General features: G+C 42.8%; 1 protein-coding gene across 9 annotated transcripts in view; it reads right to left on the minus strand.

Moving 5' to 3' along the window:
* NIN (ninein) overlaps positions 1–26,168 on the minus strand; it is a 101,566-nt gene that overhangs the window by 60,512 nt on the left and 14,886 nt on the right. For all 9 annotated transcript variants that reach the window (XM_070469109.1, XM_070469110.1, XM_070469108.1 and 6 more), the window contains 2 exons: positions 19,593–19,674; positions 7,005–7,174 (listed from right to left, as the gene is read on the minus strand). In XM_070469109.1, coding sequence (XP_070325210.1) covers positions 7,005–7,174; positions 19,593–19,674 — 252 coding nt within the window. The remainder of the gene's footprint in view (positions 1–7,004; positions 7,175–19,592; positions 19,675–26,168) is intronic.

Raw genomic sequence — 26,168 nt, forward strand, 5'->3', positions numbered from 1 at the left:
GAATTAGCTTCGTTTTTCTCCCCCACTTCCAGCTACTCTTAGGAGAAAAGTGAATATAAAATTCAAGGTTAGTTCAGTAGCCACTGCATGTGTGCATATGGGGGGGGAGGTGGGTATGTACTCTTGGAATCTAAAAACTCACCTGTTTCTTCACAAAGTAAAGCAAAAACTACCACCACCAAAACCTTCTCATCAATCATACCTTACGTTGGAATCAAGAAAGTGCCCTTTGTTAGTCTGGATTAATTCAGAATAGAATGTCCAACTGAACTGCCTTGAGTGAAAATGATCCTACGAACAAAGAAAAGTCACCGTTTTCCTTTCAATACCCCAGAGGAGACGTCAGACTCCCAGGGGATCTATTTGTCAGATAAACTCACTAAATTGAAAGGTGACTGCACATCTCAACCTGATGGTGGAACCTACCATCACTTGTGAACTAGCACGTTTTGCCTTCAAGGTTTCTGAGTGAAATTCTAAAATATCATTTTAGTGCTAAAAAACTTAGCAAGATTACAGTAGTCTTTCCCTGTGTGATGGCTTTATGACCCTGTAAAGTAAACTTGGTAGGGGAGGCATGCTTAACAGTTAGGTTAGCTATTTTCTGCTTCATCAGGAAAGAATCAAATTGCCTGAATGAAACTGCGGGAGGGTAGGATGGAGATGATTAAAATGTTGACGACTTATGTTAGGGTTTTACCTTATGTGCACTGAAACAAAAGTCAAACACAACCCCAAATACCTCATAACAAGGTCTTATAACTCACAGAACTCATATATTCTATTCAAAGGATGAGGCCAAAATGTGATCCCATAATCATAACATGGGTTCTCATCCAAGGCACAACACACAATGGTTGGTGCACCATGAATAGTCATGGGAGCAGTTTGGATCTTCACATGTAACTTATATTAAAAAAATTTACGTGCTTGAAAGCAATCTCTACCATAACATCAGGCTTCCCTGGTAGCTCAGACCTTAAAGAATCTGCCTGCAATGCAAAAGATCCCTGGGTTGGGACGATCCTCTGGAGTAGGAAATGGCAACCCACTCCAGTATTCTTGCCTGGAAAATTCCATGGACAGAGAAGCCTGGCAGGCTACAGTCCATGGGGCTGTAAAGAGTCAGACACTACTGAGTGATTAACACACACACCACATCATCACTCTCATTTGCCAGCATCTCTGTTTTCTTGGGTGGGAGGAAAATGGTGGAGTTACAGGTAGACCTCAGAGAATTGTGGCTACTAAGAATTATAATCTGTTGTACATATGGGAAAAGGCCTTCCAAATAAGGATGCAAAAAGCATACTGTGAGTAGCTAGACCAAGAGCCTAGGAACGAAATGTCCACCCTTAGCAATACTCCTACTCTGGAACAACCCTAGAGGGAAACTCTGTGTGCGTGTGTGTGTTTATGTTAATTGCTCAGCCATATCTGACTCTTTGCGACATCATGGACTGGGGCCCCACTAGGCTCCCATGTTGATGGAATTCTCCAGGCAAGAATACTGGAGTGGGTTGCCATTTCCTTCTCCAGAGGATCTTCCCAACCCAAGGATTAAACCCGGCTCTCCTGCATTGCAGGTAGATTCTTTACCATCTGAATCACCAGGGAAACAAGGTAGGGATTATTGTTTATCCCTTCAGACTGTTTGCTAACATATCTCTATAGGATGAGTTCCTAGAAGGAAACAAGCCACCCTGAGGTTATCATTTAGAGGTGACTTGTGACACCATAGCTTTACTGACTATGCCAAAGCCTTTGACTGTGGATCATAATAAACTGTGGAAAATTCTGAAAGAGATGGGAATACCAGACCACCTGACCTGCCTCTTGAGAAATCTGTATGCAGGTCAGGAAGCAACAGTTAGAACTGGACATGGAACAACAGACTGGTTCCAAATAGGAAATGGAGTACGTCAAGGCTGTATATTGTCACCCTGCTTATTTAACTTATAAACAGAGTACATCATGAGAAACGCTGGGCTGGATGAAGCACAAGCTGGAATCAAGATTGCTGGGAGAAATAGCAATAACCTCAGATATGCAGATGACACCACCCGTATCGCAGAAAGTGAAGAAGAACTAAAGAGCCTCTAGATGAAAGTGAAAGAGGAGAGTGAAAAAGTTGGCTTAAAGCTCAACATTCAGAAAACGAAGATCATGGCATCTGGCCCCATCACTTCATGGCAAATAGATGGGGAAACAGTGGAAACAGTGGCTGACTTTATTTTTCTGGGCTCCAAAATCACTGCAGATGGTGATTGCAGCCATGAAATTAAAACACGCTTACTCCTTGGAAGGAAAGTTATGACCAATCTAGACAGCATATTAAAAAGCAGAGACATTACTTTGCCAACAAAGGTACATCTAGTCAAAGTTATGGTTTTTCTAGTAGTCATGCATGGATGAGAGGGTTGGACTATAAAGAAAGGTGAGTGCTGAAGAACTGATGTTTTTGAACTGTGGTGTTGGAGAAGACTCTTGAGAGTCCCTTGGACAGTAGGGAGATCCAACCAGTCCATCCTAAAGGAGATCAGTCCTGAGTGTTCATTGGAAGGACTGATGCTGAAGCTGAAACTCCAATACTTTGGCCACCTGATGTGAAGAGCTGACTCATTTGAAAAGACCCTGATGCTGGGAAAGATTGAGGGCAGGAGGATAAGGGGATGACAGAGGATGAGTTGGTTGGATGGCATCACCAACTCAATGGACATGAGTTTGGGTAAACTCCAGGAGTTGGTGATGGACAGAGAGGCCTGGTATGCTGCAGTCCATGGGGTCACAAAGAGTCAGATATGACTGAGCTACTGAACTGAACTGTGACACCATTCCATTCTACTGCCCACCTCTCCAAACTCCTTAAATAAAGGGGATAATTACTTGATTCATCCTAGAGCTGAAAACTATTCTCCTGTTAGGTAATAACAGCTAGACTTCCTCATTATTGAACTTCTGATAACAGATTTGGGTCCTGTGGTCTTCATCAAAAAAAAGAAAAAGAAAACTCTCAAGTCACTTTAGAAGAAAAAGTGAGGCTTGTCTAAGGACAGGAAAAGCTTCAGTCTAAGGGCAAGCCAGGAACCCCTGAGCCAGGGCCCAGGAGTCAAAGAAACCTACAGCCAAACCAAGCAGACCTGTCTCTAGCTCCCCATCTGACTGCTCCTCATGAAATAGTCATGTCACAGGAGACCCAGCCTGCTCCTGCCTTTAATACTGCAAAGCCACATGGAAATATGAGTCCCTGATAACAAACACACCCAAGGAAGAAATTCTTAACACCCAAGGGCAGGAGACAAAAGGGCCAGAGGCAATATAGAGGAAGAAAAAAGAATCCAGTAGTACAATAAAGAACTGCTGACGGAATGCCTATCAACAAAAAATCCACAAACAACACATGTTGGAGAGGGTGTGGAGAGAAGGTAAGCCTCCTACACTGTTGGTGGGAATGTAAATTGGTACAGCCATGAGAACAGTCTGGAGGTTCCTTAAAAAACTGAAAATAGAGCTGCCATAAGATCCAGCAATTCCAACCCTGGGCATATATTTGGAGAAAAACATCTGAAAGGAAACACACACCCCAATGCTCATTGCAGCACTGTTTAAAAATGCTAAGACACAGAAGCAACCTAAATGTCCATCAACAGAGGAAACGATAAAGAAGATGTGGTACATATGTACAATGGAATATTACTCGGCCATTAAAACGGATGAAATAATGCCATTTGCAGCAACATGGATGGACCTGGAGAGTGTCATACTGAGTGAAGTAAGTCAGACAGAGAAGGAGAACTATCCTATGACATCCCTTACAGGTGGAATCTAAAAAGAAATGATACAAATGAACTTACAAAACAGAAAGAGACTCACAGACTTAGAAAACCAACTTATGGTTGCCATGGGGAAGGGACAGTTAGGGACTTTGGGAAGAACATGCACACACTGCTATATTTAGAATGGATAACAAATGGGGGACCTAATGTATAGTACGTGGAACTCTGTTCAATTTTATGTGCCAGTCTGGATGGGAGCGGGGTTTAGGGGAGAATGGATACATGTATATGTATGGCTGAGTCCCTTCACTGTTCACCTAAAACTACATTGTTAACTCTATTGTTAATCAGCTATACCTCAATACAAAATAAAAAATTTAGTTTGGAAAGAAGTGATTTGGTAGCTTGAGATGCAATAAAACCCATTTATTCATGCAGAAATCAGCAATCTGGCTGTTTGCATAAAAAAAAAAAAAAAAGACCTCCTGACAGATATTGAACTTGTAAGGGAAGAATAAATAAATCCCACAGATCATTGAGAACATTGCCCTCCCTGTCTTCCCCACCTGAGGGCCACTCTAGAATAGGGAAGATGTCCCAGTACTCCGAGGAGCCCTAGATAGCTTCTGTAGAAGAGACAAGGGTGTCTAGAGCAAGGCAGTGCTGCCCAGAGCATGAACTGAGTTGACCAACAGAGTGGCTTTCGATTGCTGAAATGACTACAGAAACTGGCCAGGAAACCAGAGGGCCACCTTGACACAACCGGATGCAATTAAGTTCAATGGTGACGAAACTAGGCTGCAGATCGTGAGGGCAGTGTATGTGATCCACAGCCAAGGTTACTGCGTGAGGCGGCGGAGGCCGGCCCGTCTCACTGCCAACAGGAACATCAAAAACCTCACACATCATGCTGTAAACATTGTGATGAATCGATCTGAAAACCAACAGGCTCCATTCAGTTCACAAAACACTTCATTTTTAGACAAGAAAGCAGCTGGATGAACTCTGAGTCCACTTTTAGCAATAAATGAAGAGGGAGGTAAAAACGTGTTATCTGATTTGCTACAGGTTTGCTGGTTGGGCTATAACAGACTCTCGAAGTCAAGTCAGTAGACTCCTTGGGGAGAGCAGACAGAGGCAGATGACTTTCTCCAGCCCTCTATCTGCTGCTCTCTGATGGTGGGCTGTTACACCAAAGCTTCTACATAGGGTCGAAAGGTCACACCTAAGAGGTTTCTAGAGGAGTCAGGGAAGCTGAAGTTTATCAGGGGTGAAATGATTCTCCCAATATACCCTTGTACTAAGATATAAGCAGCAAGATTTTGCCCAGACTATGGCCTCAACCCTTAACTTTATTTACACATAAAGCCAAAGTTGCACTTTTTAAACAGTAAATCTCACTGGAAATCAGTAGCTGAAATTAAATAAAGACATAAGAAACATCCTGAAAACAACAAAATCAGTTCTGCCCAAGAACTTTCTGGGTATCCCCAGGTGGTAACTAGAAACTCGCCTCACAAAAAAATAAGTAACCATTTAATTTCTTAGCACCAAATAACAGTTCCTCAGTACTGAAAACAGTTGGAGAAAGGAGATACTAGACTTAAAAGTGTTTTCCAAATAAGAAAATCTTCCCCCAAGTGTGGAGCCCCATTTTAACCAATTATTTTTTTTCACAGAGAAATGTCTCAGATACATTCCACACTAGTTAGGGCTATGAAACAGGTTTAATGTTGTAATTTTGACACCCTTCCTGACAGCAAGATAAATATTACAAACACTGCAGGAACAGAAGTATGCAAATTACTTGCTTACCTGAAATAGTAAATGGAACACTTGTGAGTGTGCATCTGTGTTTTACTGTGCAAAGGGCCCTATCTAAATTCTCAAAGTGACCCAAGATGGGTAGAGGTCTCTGCCCAGACCCATGGGCCCCCAGTGCTGTGATGTTTTAGTAGCATCCTCATTGCTTCTCATGGTCTTTCTGTTTTTAGCCATCACCTCTCACCCACACTATTCATACCACTTTTGTGGTTTCTATTTGTCTTACCCCCTCTAGTTGCTTTTCTTTCTCTCTTCTCACTCCCATTTCTGCCACTGCTCCTTCACTTCTATTGTAAGGACAGGTATCACTTGATTCTAAAAAGCAGTGGGATCCTCTTCTGGTTAGCAGACCAGTCACATGTCTTCTAAATTGCAGCACTTGGGGTTGGTCTCATTTCTGCTCAGTACTGGGACTCTCTCTGGTTACCTTTGGGTTTGTGGGTATTCTAGAAAGATGCCGGGTATCTGCTTGCTGGGGACATTATTGGAGCAAGCTTCTCATAGATATCAGCAGGCTGAACTTCAAAGTTAAATGGCAACACATGCTCCCTGCTTAACCTATGATCTACAGATGACTTTAAGGAAGTTGAGGCTCTTTTGTCTCTTTTCCAGCTTATATGAGCATCTGAAATATCTGCATCCCCAGACTAAGCTGGGATTTGCAAGAAATATTTAGAGCTTGCTCAGCATGGCACTTTCAATTATGTTCTATAAATGGGACACTGGTAAATGAGCCATAAAGAAAAAAAAAAAGAAAATGCCACTGCTTCTTCTTTATTGGTAGATTATAGCAAAATGTAAAATGAAAAGAGGGAGATGAGGTAAGCAGAGGGATCTCTGATTGCTGGGGAGTCAGATGAGCCTGGGGGCGACAGAACTGGTAAGAATACTGGCAATTGCTGAGCCCTGTGACAAGGACAAAGTTGCAAAGCTGCTTTACCCCACCACAAAAGATAAGATGCTGGCTCCTGAAATGCCTGAAAACTGCTTTCACTTCTTACCTGTCACTGCAGCTGTTTTATAGTTTGCAGGGAGGGAGCTGATTAGCTTTTTACATAACTAAAAATGACAGTGCCATGGAGGAGAGATATATTCCCAAGAAGAGCTAGAAGTGGCAGACCTCAGATAATATAAAATTAACTGAATTAAAAACTGTATATACATAAAACATGCACAGAAACATCAGCTCTTCAAAAGCTGAAACAGAGATGAAACATATAAACAATAGAAAAAGCAGTTATAGATACCCAAAAGGCAAGTAATAAGATTAGCATATAGTTGAAAAAAAGTGGCTGAGAAAAGCCATAAACCCCTCAGTCCTCCTGCGTTTGCACTACAAGCGTGTGGGTACCCACAGGTCTCCACACCTGTGGTCCAGATGGATGTGTCTGCCCAATTTCTTACCTCGCTGCGCTCACTGGCTGGGATGTGTGAAGGCTGTGCTTCTTCATCGAGTGGCTCAATGACGGTCACCTCTGCAAACTCCTCCACGGATTCTTGAAATTCAGGTAAAGATCTGCGTCCATAACGCTTCCCACCTCTAACATATTTGGGCTGAGCTTCGAGAGTGCAGTCTGGGCAAGGAGACAAGAGTTGAGGCCACATTACAAGACAATCTCAGTCCCTATCTGACACTCCCAGCCTTCGGACACAGCCTCTTATATACCAGCCCCAAAATAAACCACCACCGTTTGCCAGCTGCAGTGGATGTGGGCGTCCATGAGCCAGCAGGTCAGATGCAGAGCATAGCTTCTAATTCCGAATGATTTACAGTGCCCTGAGTAGATCTCAGCACATGGTGGGAGAGATGCAGAGCCCACAGCGAAGAATTTGCTTTAAACTATGGAATTAAGATCAGGACAAAGCAAGCAGTCATATTTGTTCTTCTGTTTATCAAGCTCTGCTCACAGACAGAGGGGAAGGTAGAGGGACGGATGATACCACCAGAGAGACACATTGGAAAATGATGATAAAACGAACACTCTATCAGCACTGTAAAGGTAGCATTCACACCAATTAGTCTGGAACACACCCCTCTTGTACCTCAGTGACTCCTTTGTTAACCATCCCACTTTCTGATCCAGCAGACAAGCAAGATGAGAGAACAAAGAAACTGACACAGTGCATCCTAATCAATTAATGACAGCTCATTGCTTACACAAAACTTGGCATCAAAATCTCATTATAAAATTAAAAGCTGTGGAATAAAACAGCAAATGCAAAACTGCATTAAGAAAATGATATATTCTTTTCTCTTCATGAGCTTTGTGTATTGCAAAATAAAAAAGAATGTGCATTTAAGGGGAGAGTCACCTCCTGGCCTTGAAGAAGGGCTTCAGCATTCTGCAGGACATGTCTCAGGGTCAACCTTCACCACCTTCACCATCATCCCCACATTCACCACCACCAAAACCATCACCACACCACCACCATCACCACACACTAATCTTCCTCTACAACGGTAGCTTTAAAGCAATAATACTTCACTCATTACGAATGTCAAGTTAGAGACAGACTTTTTTTTTTAGCATCTTGAACACAATTAGGAGAATAAAATTTTCCATTAAATATAAGACTAGTAATACTTTGATTTCAGTTCTTATCACCCATACAGACACACTGTCTCTCTGGAGAACATATGTGTTCTGTTTGAACATGACAGTCTTAACAAGGTATGTCTGAACTGAGACATGTAGATTTTTAGGTAAGGGCTGTACACATTTCAACAAAATTAGGGTAGATGATTAGACAAGAACTAAGAAAATAAAACCCTACTCCTTAACATGAAAATGTTAAGGGGTAGCCGTTACTTTGAAGCTACCCCTTCAAAGGGGAGGACTGGTGATCCTATGTGACTAACTCCTCACTCCCCCAGGCCCTTTTCCTGGGATAAGCTCTGATTTCACAAATGTGCTCAGAAACATCCTGAAAATATTCAGCAAAGCTCAGAGTGAAGTATTTATGCTTGTTCTATAAATTCTAGCGCTATTTATACCCAGCTTTTTCAAAGTCCCAGCCAAGTCACTTTATTAGGTCGAGTGATTCTCTTACACAAAGTGTTCAAGCATACAAAATTTATACTGAAAGGCACATGCATATTTGAAGGTACCTTTTATCAGAAGAGAGCGTGTCAGCTTGTGAGCATTCAGGAGCGGCCCAGACAGCCGAGCTACTTGTTGGCAGCTGACACCCACAGATGCTAGTCAGATAAGAGGCAATGTAGAACCATCCTTAATTTATTACATATTCTTAAATTTTAGTGGAGGACAACAAGATACACCATTTAGTGATGACGGGGGCTTAGAAAAAATTAAAGGGAAAATGTAAAACATCGGAAAATGGAACATGGGATTTTTCCACTGTCTGGGGAAGCAAGTGACAAAGGAACTCTTAATATACGCTGTGCTTTTTCAGAGGAAAAAAAGCAGTGGGACAAAGCCACTGTTTCAAACAAAAACCAAAAAAGTCCCACTGTGATTTAATCTAAAACCCATCAGTGGATAAAACGGTTCCCTAGTTAGTGAAAGTGTTAGTCGCTCAGTTGTGTAGGACTCTGCGACCCCATGGACTGTATGCTGCCAGGCTCCTCTGTCCATGGGATTCTCTGGGCAAGAATACTGGGGTGGGTTGCCATTCCCTTTTCCAGGGGATTTTCCTGACCCAGGGATCGAACCCAGGTCTCCTGCATTACAGGCAGATTCTTTACCATCGGAGCCACCAGGGAAGCCCTAGTTATTTACCACTAAGTATCTCATGCTGTGTAGGGAGCAGGGGTAGGTTTGAAACAGTTCTTTTCCTACACAATGAAAGGTAATATGTAGATTGTGAAACACGAGGATCCTTTGGTGTTTCATTTATATACTTACTTATTTTTGCATTGCCAGAAACTTTAATTTTTAAGTTAATTTTATATTTTAATTATACAAACCAATTCTGAGTAAACGCTAAGTTAATATCTTTCACAGACTGTACCTACATCAAAAAGTTAATTTCTAGAGAAATCTATTAAAATATAAAATCTTTTAGGAATAAAGATGTTAACACAGCAAAGGAAAAATGAAGTATTAAAGTTTCCTCATAAGAAATTTCACAAATTACAGTAAAGTATCAGACTAATCACATCAGTTAAAAATAGTTACATTTTAGACTCACATACCCACATATTCTTTTTCTGTTTAGAGCATCAACCTCATTGTACTTACAAAATAAGAAGGGGAAGAAAGACATTAAATGTAAGGAGGTCTAGAGAGAACATTCATGCCAACAGTCATTGCTGTGTTAAGGGTTTGAAAACGCCAATATTCTCCTTATTCATCTCAAGCAGGGCTTTATAAGTGTTCAGCAGCAGTTTACCAAAAAGGAGGCCTTAGTGGGGATTTCAAGACATTCTTGCTCACTGAAACTAAAGAACACCTTGCCCCTTCCTTACCACGCCCAAGAAAGACTTGCCAAACCACAGCCCAGGGGCAAAGTTTCTTTACTTTAGGAGCACATCTAGATGTGATGTACGTGATGTACGTAATCTTTTCTATGTCAGATAATACATGGTCATTTAACCTATTAAGAAATGAAATTATGTACATATAGCTTCCTTTAACCTAAGTGTAAGTAACTGCTCCAATCATGAGCTCCAAGGAGGGACATGAAATACCAGTGGGGGCGCAGGGGGTGGGGGAAATAAAGGACTGCTTTTACTTTCAGTGTTTCAGTTCCTTGAATGTGTATTTATGATTCTACCTGGAGTGTCAAGCTTGTGAGCCATTTTCCCTTTCCTGTTTTCCATTTCCCCTATTTGGCATCACTACATAAAAGCACAATTGAGCTTTGAAGGAAAGCAGACAAGCCCACACTGCCTAGAGGAGTCTTGGACTCCTGGAGCTTCTGAAGAGCTCATGATGAGATGCAACAAGAAGAGAAACTCCAGAGCTGTGACAATGTTCACTTTCCAGGATCAGGATGAACCACAGTGCATACATTTAATATGACCAGAAGATCTTGTACTCACAACAAAAGAAAAATTGAAATACAAAGTTAATGAGAATGACCACTTGGAACAGGCTAGCTGCAGGCAGGGAAAACAACCAACAGCCAACCACCCCCACTCCCCTCTCCCTCTAACTGAGCAGGGCAGTGTTCACTCTGCGCTCTCCCCCAGAACTGCCCCAGACACCTGTGTGATGCGAATGGCCACTTGGAACACTCAGTTCTTGCAATGGCCAAAGACAAAGCAATGAGGACCCAAGAGGAAGCTGAAATGGTTACCCAAAAGCCTAACCACTATTTATTCCATCAATACTTTTCATGAAAAACACAAGCTTAGGACCTGGGATGAAGTACCATCCACAGTAAAGTATTAGTCACTCAGTCATGTCTGACTCTCTGTGACCCCATGGACTGCAGCCATCAGGCTCCTCTGTCCATTGAATTCTCCAGGCAAGAATACTGCAGTGGGTTACCATTTCCTTCTCCAGGGGATCTTCCTGGCCCAGGGATTGAACTCAGGTCTCCCGCATTGCGGGCAGATTCTTTACCATCTGAGCCACCAGGGAAGCCCAGCATCCACAGTACATACATGGGAAGTTAAAGGAGAGTTTCAGAGACACACCCTAGTATTCAACACCAGACACCAGCCATGGCAGAGCGTTCTGTTGTAGTTGTTGAGGGATAAGATGGCTATTTTATCACTTTTTGAATCAAACTTCCCTTTTCCCTGAAATGACCTGAGGATATTTCCAGGATGAAGAAGAAAGCTATGCCTTTGTGGTGCTGATCTCCTTATTTTGGAATTGCTCCTGCAATCCCTGGCTTCCTGCCTCCTTAACCTAGGAATTCATTCCCAGAGACCCCATCCCTTCTAATGGACCTGGGGACAGGGGGATGGTCTGAGACCCTCTAGACTACATTTCTGCTGACCTCACGGAATTCCTGAAATCACTCTTTTGAAAATAAAGCAGGTGTAAACCTCAGGACAAGCCCCCCCCACCACCCCAGCCCACCAAGCTTCCCGGGAAGAGGCAGTCGTGCAGCAAATGAGCACCCCAACCCCAGCGTGCATCCCACCGCCTCGCCCACTCTGACACACCGCTGCACAGGGATCACAGAGTCAGAGAGCAAGTGCACAGCCGATACTAAGGAAGAGAAAAGGGAAGAGGAGAAGCGAAGCGGAGAACCACCCAGAGAGAGGAGGACACAGAGACGGAAAGAGAACCAACAGCAAAGGAAGCGGGAGAGGGACAGAAGCAGGGCGGAGAGCGAGAGGCCGACGGAGGGCTGGGAGAGCGGAAGCAGGAAGACTTGACGGGTTGGGGTCCAACAGGCAGAGGGAGAATGAGTGAGAGGACAAGAAGAAGAGGAGAGGAGGGTAGAGGAGAGTGGGAGAGGTGGGGGAAAAAGGGCTGGAGAGGGAGATGTTCCAAGGCAGGGAGGGGGAAAAAAAGACAGCTGGATAGCCTTGGAACATTATATCCATTCCTTCTGCCTCCCAGTGCAACCCCGCCTCTGCGGAGACCATCTGCAGGCAGGGTTCTCACCCCCCATTTTTGTGTCCACACAGCCCTTTCCAAGGCAGCTGCTTCCTGAACCCTAGCACCCCGTTCCCCAATCACGCCTCTCTTCTAGCATCTTCACACAAGATGCAGGTGCCAACTGGAGCTTTAGTGTCCTCCCCGGATGCAAACCTGGAGAAGGAAATGGCAACCCACTCCAGTCTTTTTGCTTGGGAAATACTTGAACAGAGGAGACTGGCAGGCTACAGTCCACAGGGCTGTAAAGAGTCAGACATGACTTAGCAACTAAACAGCTAAATGCAAAGACAGAATTTTAGGAGCAATCTCCACAAGTTCTTAGTAGTTCAGTCTCCACAAGTTCCACTCAGCTCTTAGCAATCTGAGTGATGTTTCCTGTGGGAACACAGGGGCTTCTGGGCACAAATGTAATGGGGTGGCTCTGATTAGCTTTGTCTGGAAGGGAAATGTCAAGGGGAAGGTTAGCACTCTCCCCAAGGGTGCTGAGGATGGTGGATAGGTGTGGTCTAGCAACCCCCAGGGTGGACTGGTCTGACCAGATGATCTATCTAAGCACTAAAGCAGGTGAAGACCTGTCAACTGGAAAAACTCTTTGAGTTGAAAATGATGATGAGATTGCTCCCCAACCTTCTCCTGGGAGGCTCAGCCTGCTAATTCCTGTTAGAAGGCCCTGCTTCTTGAGCCATTTGGGGGAAGAAGCCAGAGATTTGCAGATCATCTAACTGAATCCTCCCCATTGTTCAAGGCTCAACTCAAAACTGACTTCTTTCAAGCCTGGTACAACTTTCATGGGACCTTTTTTCTCCTGTGAATTCAGTGCAACCCGTATATTGATTGCTCCATGCTTAATACTGACCATGGTCGTATTTTTCTGTAAACATTTTACTTGTTAGATTTACCTACCCAGCCAGACTGTATGCTTTCCAGGGCAGCAGTGCTTCATGGAAATAGCCCATGGGCTTTGGAGTCAAAGAGACCTGGACCCTTAGTCCTTATTGAGGTGAGGAGTTCCTAACATCCTGAGGTTTGGGGGAAGCCACAGGAGCTTTGTGGGGCAAGGGCACTATCTGTCAAGCAGCTTCTGCCTGGGATTGGGTCCTCTCACCCACGGTCCTGGGGGTCAGCGGTGGCCTGGAGCCCATGGAGCAGACTCAGGGAAAGCTTCACAGCCCCCAGTCCTGCAGCACATTCTTTCTTCTCATGTGTTGTGACAGGTTAAGATTACTGGCAAACGCACAGTGACGGCATCCTGTCTGTCTCAGAAACTGAAGCTGCCTTCATCTCATTCGTGCCCTGATTTTCTCCTCCTTGTCATCCCCTTTCCCTTCACCACAGCGCTGACATGAAGGCATGTGTGCTAAATCACTTCACTTGTGTCCGACTCTTTGTGACCCCATGGACTGTAGCCCACCAGGCTCCTCTGTCCATGGGGATTCTCCAGACAAGAATACTGGAGTGGGTTGCCATGCCCTCCTCCAGGGGATCTTTGTGACCCAGGGATCAAACCCGAGCCTCTTACATCTTCTGCACTGGCAGGCTGGTTCTCTACCACTAGCACCACTGACATGAAAGGACACACCAATTCTCTAGGACCCCCTGCCATTTTCATGTCCCTGGTTTGGAAACCATCGCATACACTGGAACTGAAATAAACTTAGGTCAGCACAACTTCCAAACAAACTGTTTCATTAGCAAAATTCTCACCAGACTTATTTAATTTTAAATAACAGTAATGTCCTTTTTGCACACACACACACACACACACACATATATTTTAAGTGCCTTCTTGCTCCTTGGAAAGTCATAACAATAAGTATCCTTCTAGAGGACAACTGAATAGCTGCCTAGTCTTTGATTATACAGGTACATCATAGCTTGCCTAACCAAAACACACTGTCAAAAATTTCTGCTTGAGGGCTTCCCTGGTGCCTTAGTGGTAAAGAATCTGCCTCCCAGTGCAGGAGACAAAGGTTTGATCCAGGAAGGCCCCACATGCCTCAGGGCAACTAAGCTCATGAGGCACAACTACTGAGCCTGTGCTCCGTAACAAGAGAATCCACTGCAATGAGAAGCCCGTACACCACAACTAGAGAGTAGCCCCCGCTCTCTGCAACCACAGAAAAGCCACTGTAGCAATGAAGACCTAGTGTAACCAAAAATAAATACATAAAATTACTTTCAAAAAAATTTCTGTTCAAGATATATATATATATATATAATATATATATATATATATATATATATATGTATATTAGTATTTTAACTATTTTAAATGACTCTTACACACACATAATTATTTCTATAGCATAAAATCTGAATCTGGCATTGATTGGCCAAAAACACTTTTATGGTTTTTGATGCTTACTGTTTTATAAAAATCCAGGAATGTCCCACTATTTTACATGACCACTAGTGGTTTGAACATTTCTAGTTTCCTCTGATCTCAGGAAATGAGTCCTCACACTGTCTTTTGATGGTGGTGGTGGTTAATGGTAGTGCCTTTATGTTGCTTTTAACTTTCGAAGAAATTTTTTTGGGTCCTCACTGATAGCATCCCACATACGCCAAGGGAGCCAGGGACTAAGTTCTTAACTGAAGAGAGGACAAGAGGACACTCCTGCTGGCCATCTGTGCATATCTTCTAAAAACAGGGCCCTCAGCCAGAGCTCAGGGCCTGGCCCACAGCCCCCAAATACAGCTGCAAACACAAATCTTCAATCCCTGCAATCCGGGATCTAGCCTGCTGTCTGCTTCAATGCACACTTGCCAAGTGAATGAGGAGGTATTTGTTTATTATAGTCACAGCTTCTCCAAAATACAAGGAAAATAATTAGAAATAGGGCAGTTTCTGGAGTGAAGAATGTTTACTACCAACAAAAACAAAAGCTCAATCATCTGTCTTACCTTATTTTTCTAACAGTTTAGTTTTTCCAAACCTGAGATCTCCCTCACCAGATAAACAAAGGAAAGATATTTACATTAACAGTATGAGGGGAGGAAGCACTTGCTGCGTCATGCTAACAGCTACCACAGAACAGAAACCTACTGCAAGATGCATCAGACAAGGACAAAAGTCTCTGGAGAACAGATCTGGACAGCGTAGCCATGTAACTATGTAGCTTACAGCTGTGTAGCTTGGACCGTGTCAGCATCTCCGTTACCCAAATCCTATAATTCATAAATGATAATTAAGGTGTCCCTCTCTCACTCTAGGAAAATAACTTGAAAATTAAGCTGCACATAGATGTGGGGGAGCTCTGACACCAGTGATGTTAATCAGCTCGGAATCCACAAAGGACTCCCTACATCCCCAACCCATTTTTCTGACTTCATCTGAATTTTAGTACCTTCATTGCATTGTTGAGTTTTTAGGGGGAAAAACTCTCTGTTAAGAGTTTTAGAATCATAAACATCAGAGTTAAAAAGATGCTGCAAATCATCTATACCTTCTAATTTTAAAAATAAAGACAGTGTACCTCAGAGATGTTAGAAATGGCAGAACCCAAGACTGTGGAAATCATGACTTAACTCCATCTCCTCTGAAATCTTATTATAGCTTTGGTTTTGTATTATTTATATATAGCTGTCTTTTACTAGAAGAATAGGGAAGTATGAACTATACTGGGTAGTTGCTCTTAAGAAGTTGATCTTTGTAGTGTCAATTTATTTTGGGTGAAATTTTACAGAAACACAAAGCTAGTTTTTTCATACACGTAGATGTCATTTAGATATTAGGAGACAACACAGCTGAATCCTGGAGTTGAATGGATTTTAAGTATTTTCTAGTATAATTACCTTCACACATGAGGTAACCAAAGACCTCAGAGGTTTTAATGTATCAGTTCAGTCCAGTTGCTCAGTCGTGTCCGACTCTTTGTGACCCCCTGAATCGCAGCGCACCAGGCCTCCCTGTCCATCACAAACTCCCGGAGTTTACTCAAACTCATGCCCATTGAGTCAGTGATGCCATCCAGCCATCTCATCCTCTGTTGTCCCCTTCTCCTCCTGCCCCCAATCCCTCCCAGCATCACAGTCTTTTCCAACGAGTCAACTCTTCGCATGAGGTGGCCAAAGTATTGGAGTTTAATATATAAGGCCACACAATTAGGGGAGCATGGGGTGGCAGAGAGTTGGTCACCACTGAATACACATGCCAGTATTTCATAATTCCTGGTTCAAGGGTCTTCCTACCATATCAGGCTGGATTTTCCATATTATAGTCAGGTGCAGCACTGGATATTTTTAATTTATAAAAATCTTGGATGTTATGAAATATCAGTTCATGACTCATTCAGTGTCAAAGGCTGTGCACTATAGCCGTCCTATTTTTACTAAGAATAATTTTTCCTCTCAAAGTCCAGTAGGTCCATTGATTTCAAAACGTAAGACAAAAAGACCACAGCCCTGGCCCCTTACAGTGGAAGAAGAGCTAAGTGGTGAACAGCCAAGTGATGCTGAGGACATAGACACCCCTGTCACTAACTATTAGGTGAAACTTGCTCTTCTCTGCTCCTTCCTTCTGCTGCTGGCCACTTGTCAGACTCTTTCTGGCCAGGCTGCACTGACTGAGCTTGCGTTGCCCCCAGCTCATCCATCTGAGGGTGAACACCCTTAAACCAAAGCCTCCTGGACTCCCATCCCTTGGTGATAACAGAGTTAGCATCTTCCTCTGCCCCTATCTGTGAGACTTCAACTAATCCACATCCCTCTTTGAATCTCAGTTTGCTCACGGATAAAATGGCAGCATTCACTCTAGCCCTACAGTCATACAGTCTATGACTTAAGGGATTGTTATACTGATAACAGTTCAAACCAGTCAATCCTAAAGGAAATCGGTCCTGAATATTCATTGGAAGGACTGATGCTGATGCTGAAATTCCAATACTTTGGCCACTTGATGCAAAGAACTGACCCACTGGAAAATACCCTGATGCTGGGAAAGATTGAAGGTGGGAGGAGAAGGGGACAACAGAGGATGAGATGGCTGGATGGCATCACCGACTCAATGGACATGAGTTTGAGCAAGCTCTGGGAGTTGGTGATGGACAGGGAAGCCTAGCGTGCTGCAGTCTATAGGGTCGCAAAGAGTTGGACATGACTGAGTGACTGAACTGAACCATGTTCGTAAAGGGGAAAGAGGGGGTGAACCCAGGTGGCCTCTTGATATACAGCATTTAAGTCCTGATCCTTCTTTCTCTGCCTCTCTCTAGCCAAGTCAGGCAGCCTGTAGGGGTGGAGTCACATATTTGAGTGGGTGGGAGAATGTCTTAATGAAAAGAAATGCATGATCCCCAGAAATGACTGGAAGGCCCAGGGAGTGACAGGCAAAAGTCAGAAAAAGCAGAGATGCTCAGGAACAAAAGAGGAATGACTCAGCCTCAAATGAGATACAACACTCTTAAGGCACAGGCTCCATTCTAGATTTTATCCTTTCAGATCAAACGTTAGGGAAGTCACATACATGCTGGAGGAAATGCTGTCAGTAAGTACTTTGATGCTTTATTACACTGACTTGGGGCAGCTCTATAACAAAGGTTTGCTGTAGTCCACCCAAAGGATGGAGCACACAGTCAACTATTAACCCCTCTGGAAGACTTGTCCAAATGATGCCTCCTCCTGCCCAGCAGTGAGGCGCACATATAAATCTGAAACCACTGACTGCAGTTGAACTTACAAACCTTTCTTTCAAACTGTTACCAAGCTCAACCAGACACTGTCTAGCTACTCATCCTATGATTCAGATCCCAAGATGGTACAGTTCTACAGGGAACCCTTCACCTTTGTGGTCTGTATATTTATTATGACAATTTTCTGGCAGGTATCAAGAACAGGTTTTGAAGAAAGAGCAGCAAAAGGATGAGAAGCAGGGCAGCCTATTCCAAACTGACATAAACACCCATTATGGGCAAAGAGAAGAACACTGAGCTTAAGTGTATGTTACCTATGCTCGCATGAACAACAATAGATGGGGTGATGTCACGATAGCTCCAGTTAGGGTCCCTAGATCTTACACTATTTTTATCAAGATGACAACCTTAAAGAAGTAAAACTACTAATAAAATGTGAGACCCCGTAAGAATAAAAGTCCAGGTTCCAGCACTGGGTGACCTACAGAAATTCTATTTTTAGTCTGGAAAACCTCTAGGATGCAATAAACTCCCTCCCAGGCTCGTTAGGGGTTTGCAGAGAGCTCTGGCAAGCCTCAGAATTAATAATAATAACCTTAATAAAAAGGGGGAGACTCAATCCAAATCCAAAACACTGCTAACCGCAGAGTTCATATATATGACACAAATCTGGAGCATTTCAGAAGGTCTGATGAACTGGATCACCAGTGAGGATAAGACAAGAGTTCCCACCTGTGCTTCCAAGTAGGTCACACTGAATGACTGCTTGTAGCAACAAAATGTTAATGATCTCTCCTCACTCTCAAAACTGGACTATATTTTTAGTGTTCTCTTTTTTAAAGTCAGCTTTATTGAGGTATAATTTACATAGAGTAAGTTTCACCTTTTTAGAGAGCAATTCTGTGGGTTAGAAAAAAACTTATAAAATTTGTGGCCACCATCACAATCAAGACATAAAAATGGTTTTGTCACCCCCAAAATTCCCTTGTGTGCCCCTTTATAATCAACCTCTAACCCTAGCTTCTGATTTTTAAAAAACCAGACTGTATTATAATATAAATTTCAACACTGTTTACACTTCCCCTTAAATATTTACCATATGTCACTGATCCTAAGATATTACCCCCAACACACACACTCCTAGATTTAAACATTCTCAAATTATGATGTGTTTTATAATCAATGGCATTTTACCATTTTAACTGAGAAAAAATTTTCTTTTTAGGAGTATATAAAATAAGATGTGCCATAATCTATAGTGCCTTAAAAAAAAATCAATGAAGTATAATATTAAGTTTTCATTGAATACTTACAATGTGCGAAGCATCCTACTGGGCATTAAAAGTACAAATATGAACAACATGGACCATAAAGAACTATCCCTCAAGAGGAAAGAGAAAAATAATTATAATGTGGTCCTGTCTGTAACACAGGGCTATCCACTCACTGGGACTAAATAAAATTATCCACCCTTCTTTCAGACAAAATTCTGCCCCAGTTCATATTGTTTCATGTTCACAGGCAATGAGGAGGGAAGAAGGACCATTCAGTTCCACTCGGCTCATTCCAGGAATGAATTACGGCCACACCATCTGACAGATCTCCTGGGAACAATCCAGTGATTTCTTCCCTAATTCACTGCTGTGGTAGAGAAGACTTCCCAGTGTGCGACAGCTGCATGCCTGTTACGACCACGTCAAAAGACAAGTCACTCCAAATAACCGCTCAGTCTGGGGGAGGCAGATACTTCGAAGCTTTCACACACATGCCTCAAAGTCCCCAGATTCTCCCCTGGACAAATTTTAAAGCAAAAGGAAAAGAAGAAAAGTCAGTGTCCTTACCTGGTTCTTGAAAGTGCTCTTCATTTGATAGAGTTCTAGACAAGATAAGTATTAATGCTTCCTTAAACTGGTCAAAATGCACCTGAAAATAAACAATTCAAAATAAATTAAAAATGTTTACCATAGCCTTAAGGAAGCAAACCCATGTACAAGGTTCCAGAACCATTTGTTAGCATCCTGACAGCCTTGAAGTGAATCCTAGAACCTGTTTTTGTTCTTGCTTCTTCTTTTCTCTAAAGCACTAAAGGGAAAATGGGAAGATCATTTTACACACCAGAGCCACCAACACCACTATCAACATTTGTTCAACCCTGAGGGGGAAAATTACACAGCAAAATCCTCTTTATAAACTCAGAAGAAGACAGGTTCTGAACTCAGTTCCTTTCATTTTTCTGAACAAGACCAGAAGAGAAAGATGTTAGATTAGACCCTGGAAAAAAAATGTCCAAGTAAATGACCCTTTTAAACAATGTGCCAAAAATGCTTTCATCTCTTAAGATATTCTAAAAGAGAGTAAACTACCTTTCAAGGATGACTTGAAGTACAGTCTTGCCTCAGGCAAGTAGATGATATTTATCTCCCAAGGCCCCTAATTCTATAAACAAGTAGAAATCAATAGCACACACAAAGGATCAAAGAACCTTGGGAAGCACTCTCCACAAGTTCTTAAAAACACAATTACCTTGACTGAAGTAGGACGGAACCTGAGTTTTACTTAAGTAAATACTCAGAATTGGTTACTGATGCTTTATCTAATGCTTTGCAAGTACAATTTTGCACCAATATCCTTATCAGTTTCCTTGGCACATAAGGGAGAGTCCCCCTTCTCTTGGTGTGGTCCACAAAGGGAACTGTTGGTATCATTTGGAACTTTCATTATTAAAAAAAAAGTGGGGGAGAGGTTTGTACAATTCTTGAAAAAAAAAAACAAAGTTAGAACTGGTATATTAAAGGAGTAAAATGGTTTTCTTTATAGCCAAGTATATTATTCTATAACTTAAATTCACATGATCTCACCATGGGGCAGAAGTCAGAGATGGTATTTCTTCTTACCATAATTATAGCTTAATAACATGATACCTATTTATACAGAAGCCCATATGTAAATACAAAGTTGATAAATTCATAATGTGTGCTGCTGTGGGTCTCTTTGGGACATTATTACAAAACACTGCCTAGGAGTTTAAACATAGGTGACAGATAAAAACCACTTCTGAATTAAATGTGGAAAAGCAGCAAACCTCATTAGTTATCTAAACAATAAAGGACAACAAATGATATGTCTTATTCATGCAAATCAATGCAAAGGAGAGGAATCCACTGAGATTCATGTGTCATAAAACTGTATATGTTTGCAAATTACCACACTCCCCAAAGTGCATGTGATTTCTCTACCACATTCATTTTGATTACTTGAAATTGCTTTCTAAATCATATTCCTTTAGATCACACAGACTAAAAATCAGCATATTTATGGAGCCAGAGCAGAAGTCTAAAAAGGAAGGGCGGGCATCTGCTAAGGAGCCAGTGAAGGATTAAAAGATCATAGAATTATAAACTGTGCTCATTAGGTTTCATAGCTGACAAATCACATAAATACCTGGGAGAGGAAAGAAGGCCAGCTTTTGCCAGTATCAGATGTGCTTCAGGCACTGTGGCATCCAGCTTCAGTTAACCAGGGGCAATACCATCTTCCCAACCAACCAGCTCACAAACATCACAAACCCAAGCCCCTCCTACTCAGGGCATCTCCCACACTGGCATCTACTACTTCCTGCCAGGATCATGCCTTGCTCTCAGGGTGGGCAGGAGAAGGGTGAGGAGCGAATGCTCTATATGCCGGAGCCAGCTGGCCCGAGGTTCTGACTCTGGCTCAGCCGCTCGCCTGCTTCTGTGAGATGGCTCAATTACTAAACCTCTCCAAGCTTTCGTCTGCTCCTCTTGAAAAGTGGGGCTATGGAACAACTGATTTTTATGATTCATTCAGCAGATATTTACTGGGCCACTGCTATGTGCCAGGCCCTATCCTAGGCCCCGATGACAGAGCCTCCATATTCTCCGGAACGGTTACAGGGAGTCAGGCAGGTACTTTGCCAAAAGCATTGCATGTATTTTATGTTATGTATCCTACCACCTCCCTGATAAGAGCTTTAGGGAGATAAAATGAGAGTTACATAAAGTGTCTCAAACTTCCTGGGACTTGTGCAGTTCAGTTCAGTCACCTAGTCGTGGCCAACTCTTTGCAACCCCATGGACTGCAGCACACCAGGCTTCCCTGTCCATCACCAACTCCCAGAGCGTGCTAGGTACTCAGTAAGTGGTAGTAGCCACTCCAACAGGACCAGTAACAGGGTGACTATTTTCACCACTTTCACAGACAAATGGCTATGTTTTCCAAGCAAAGCGACCGACCATGAGAGTGACCCAGCCAGCCAAGTGCAGGGTGGGGTGAGAGCAGGAGATCCGGGAGCCTGCCTTCCCCGATCTGTGCAGTTGCCCAGCACGAGAAAAGCAGATCTGGTCTGCTGTGTTCGGGGACCCCCACTCCATGATTCTACTCTCCCTCAGGGAATCAGTAGGCATGACCAAAGGAAACTTGAGTCCCTCGTTGCCACAGTTAGTTAATGAGCTGAAGAGAAGGAGGCTCCTGTTTCAAAAGGGTGGTTCCTGCTTTGAGACTTTCACATCCTGTATACCTGACTCTGTGCGCCTCCGCTGGGTCTTCTCAAGGTGGCAGTTTTGACAGAAGTCATTGGAAAGAGCCCTTCAGAATCTTGTCCTAATGTAGTTCCACCCAGTGAGCACTAGCCACACAGAAGACTCAGGGGCCTCTATCTCAAATTTACTCCCCCAACTCCCACTGCTAAATGGGAAAGAGATTCAGTTACTAGAAAGTTATTTTAATGCAAGTCCTGGGGGCATTATTGTAGGCTCATTCTATCCTGGACATTTAGCCAGCTGACTCTCACAACATCCAGGAGAGACAGGCCCCAATAAATGTGTTACGAGTCTGTTTGATAGTGTCTCATAAGACCCTTCTGTTCTCTATGTCTGTCTTTTGCTCCTGTGATGAGATGAATTTTACTGCCCTATCTCAAGGCAGGCATCGTTCCGTTAAATTGAAAGGAGGGAGGCTCAGAGAAGGCGTGTCCTTTCCCAAGGCCGCTGGTCTTGAAGTGACAGAGTCCCAGGAGAACTCGGGCCTTCTGCCTGGACTCATCAAAGTCCAGCTCCCTGCCCGTCCCAGCCCCCGCTTCACTGCTGGTCTGACCTCTCGGGGAGATCCCTCTGTTGCTCCAGGTCACATCCTCAACTTTACACAACGTCACCAGGTGTAAAGCCAGACACTGAGGCTGCAGAACACGAAGCCTATCCTGAAGGACACGAAGGCAAGAGTATACATGACCTCTGCCCTCAAGTGGTTTACCAGCTACAGTCTGGATTTTAGAGGGTGGGAGGGGGGACAAGACAAGAAAGTCGATTAGCAACTACAAGGCTGAAACTGGCAAATGTTTTGAGACACAAAATAATGAAAAGAAAAAATAATTCCACTGTATGTGTGTGATTTTATCTCTCTCTCTCTCTCTCTCTCTCTCTCTCTCTCACAACTTCTTTATCCATGGACATGTAGGTTACTTCCATGGCCTGGCTATCGTAAACAGTGCTACAGTGAACACTGGGGTACATGTGTCTTCTTGAATTACGGTTTTCTCAGGGTATATGCCCAGTGGTGGGATTGCTGGGTCTTATAGTAGTTTTATTCCTAGTTTTTTTAAGGAATCTCCAGACTGTTCTCCATCATGGCTGTTATCAATTTACATCCCCACCAAGAGTGCAAAAGTGTTCCCTTTTTATTCAATCATAAAAAGGAACAAATGTGAATCAGTGGAACTGAGGCAGATGAACCTAGAGCCTGTTATACAGAGTGAAGTAAGTCAGAAAGAGAGAAACAAATATCGTATATTAACACATACATGTGGAATCTAGAAAAATGGTACTGATGAACCTATTTGCAGGGCAGGAATAGAGACGCAGATATATAGAACAGACTTGTAGACATAGTTGGGGGGGAAAGAGGCTGGGACGAATTGAGAAAGTAAGACGAACATATATACTGTGTAAAACAGCTAGCGGGAAGCGGCTATACAACACTGGGAGCCCAGACTGGCACTGTGTGATGACCTAGAGGTGTGGATGGAAGGTTAGAGGGAGGCTCAAGAGGAAGAGGATATACGTGTAGTTATGATTGAGTCACGTTGCTGTGTGGCAGAAACCAACACGACACTGTAAAGCAATTATCCTCCAATTAAACAAACAAACAAACAAATAATCAGCAGCTCTAAAAAAGAGCTGGTAGGGGGATCTGATGAAAGAGTATGTCCTAGTAGGCCAACAGGGAAAAGAAGGACAGTTTTTTGACATCTGACTTCCCCAAGATATTCACAGGTAGAGCTTAAAAGTTTCCAAAATGGACTTAGGATGTATTACATCAGCTACATTTCAGAAGGAAAAAAGTTTACAAAAGACTAAATATGATTATTACTTTGGTCACCTCATGCGAAGAGTTGACTCATTGGAAAATACCTTGATGCTAGGAGGGATTGGGGGCAGGAGAAGAAGTGGACGACAGAGGATGAGATGGCTGGATGGCATCACCGACTTGATGGACATGAGTTTGAGTAAACTCTGGGAGTTGGTGATGGACAGGGAGGCCTGGTGTGCTGCGATTCATGGGGTCGCAAAGAGTCGGACACGACTGAGCAACTGAACTGAAACATGATTATTAACTCAGGGGTTCTTCATAATCCAACATTGTCTATCTGGGTAACCTCTTCTTCCTCCACAAAAAGAACCTACAGATCTAAAACAAATATCTGGCAGGTTGATCAAAACAACTGGAGCAGCTCTAAGTCTTAAATTATCTTTATTTTCCTTCTTGTGAGGACAGAGACATTGGACCCTCTGCCTTAAACGGCAGTAAATTCCACATCTTTCAATAGAGTTCTCTAACAGAGGCAGGTGACTGCTACTTTTCATTGGTGCTCATGATTACTGATGGGGCAGAAAAACCCCTCAGGGCACAACTCAGAACCAAAAAACGTGCATAAACGCCCTCTACTGTGAAGAAATGTGCATCCAAGGGCTCACTCAGTTCAGTCCCTGTAACTTTTAAGTACCATTTTTATCCTCCCAGGGAGCTTTACTATTGTGTTCTGTTAAAATTTAGAAATCTTCAGAAATAGTCAATGTAATTAAATCTCACATGGTAACCAGCTTTGATAGCCATGCATACCTTGGTAGGTACCCCCTCATTTGAATAATAGTTGCTGCCATTCATTTTACAAGCATCCCTATATCTTGTATGCCTCAAAGGACAGTTTGCAGCAATGGGAAATTACATGACTGACTAAAAACACACATGACATTCAAACTAAATTAACAGGAAGACTAGTCAAGCCTGATATTTTCTGTCATGTGTCACCAATGCTTAATAGAAATTTACTTCATCTTTCTTCCTCTCCAAATTTCATAGGAATGCTTTTTGAGAAACACAATTTGCCTCTCTGAAAAAAAGAATTTAAGCATGGTATAACAAACAGATGCTATTTCAAACCACACACACAAAACCCTGCAACAGGAAACAGAATGAGGAACTTAAATTGCATAAAATCATCTCGCGCAATCATGGAGATCAGATGCACACAGGTTTCCCCATGTGAGCAGGCAGCACTTCAAACAGACCCGAGATGAGAGGGCTTAAGCCAGAATTCAACATAGTGCACTTATTAGACCAAAGGCCTACGTAACTCTCATCACACTTAGGAGGTTTGCATCTATTAATACAAGGAGAAATCAAAGAAAGGACTTTCAAAACATTAAGTGTTAGCTGAAATAGGTATAGAAATACGGACTCACCAGAAGGTTGATATAGAGGAAAAAAACCATTGACAGCATTATGCAAAAAGAAATGACACAGAAGAACAAAGAGACCTGGTTTCGTAATGAAAGATTCAGTTACAAAATATTTTCTTCTAAATACAGCACTTGGGCTACTGCAGCTTAAAAGTCATTTACCGAAAACAACGTGGAGAGAGGCCAAGGCCACTTTAAAAGGTGGGTTTGTAAAACCTAAAGCAACCATATAGTTTTACTCCAAGACAGTTCCAAGGAGTTCTGCCTACAAATGGAAATAGATACAAACCACTGCTACTCAAGAGAGTTGCTAGCGATTCCACTCTCCACTTGAATGAGCTTTCTCAGAAAACCATTCCTGGGAAGTCATCATATATCAAAAACCTACGGGATAGAGGAGGGGAGTGTACAGAGAGACATAGGACACAGTAGTTACCTCCTTGCCTGGCTCCAAAATAAGCTTCTGACACACACAATCTAAGTCAACTTCATCACAATCTAATAAGGAGGATATTACTTTTTCCATTATACAGATGAAGAAACTGAGGCTCAAAGTATTTAAGACAACGGGTATACATGGCTAAAAAGCAGCAGGAATCAGTACCTGAATTCAGGTCTGATTCAAAGACTGCTTCTATAGCATATGGTCTCCATGTGGTGGGT

This window comes from Odocoileus virginianus, chromosome 6 (genome assembly GCF_023699985.2).
Source record: "Odocoileus virginianus isolate 20LAN1187 ecotype Illinois chromosome 6, Ovbor_1.2, whole genome shotgun sequence".
Taxonomy (NCBI): Eukaryota; Metazoa; Chordata; class Mammalia; order Artiodactyla; family Cervidae; genus Odocoileus; species Odocoileus virginianus.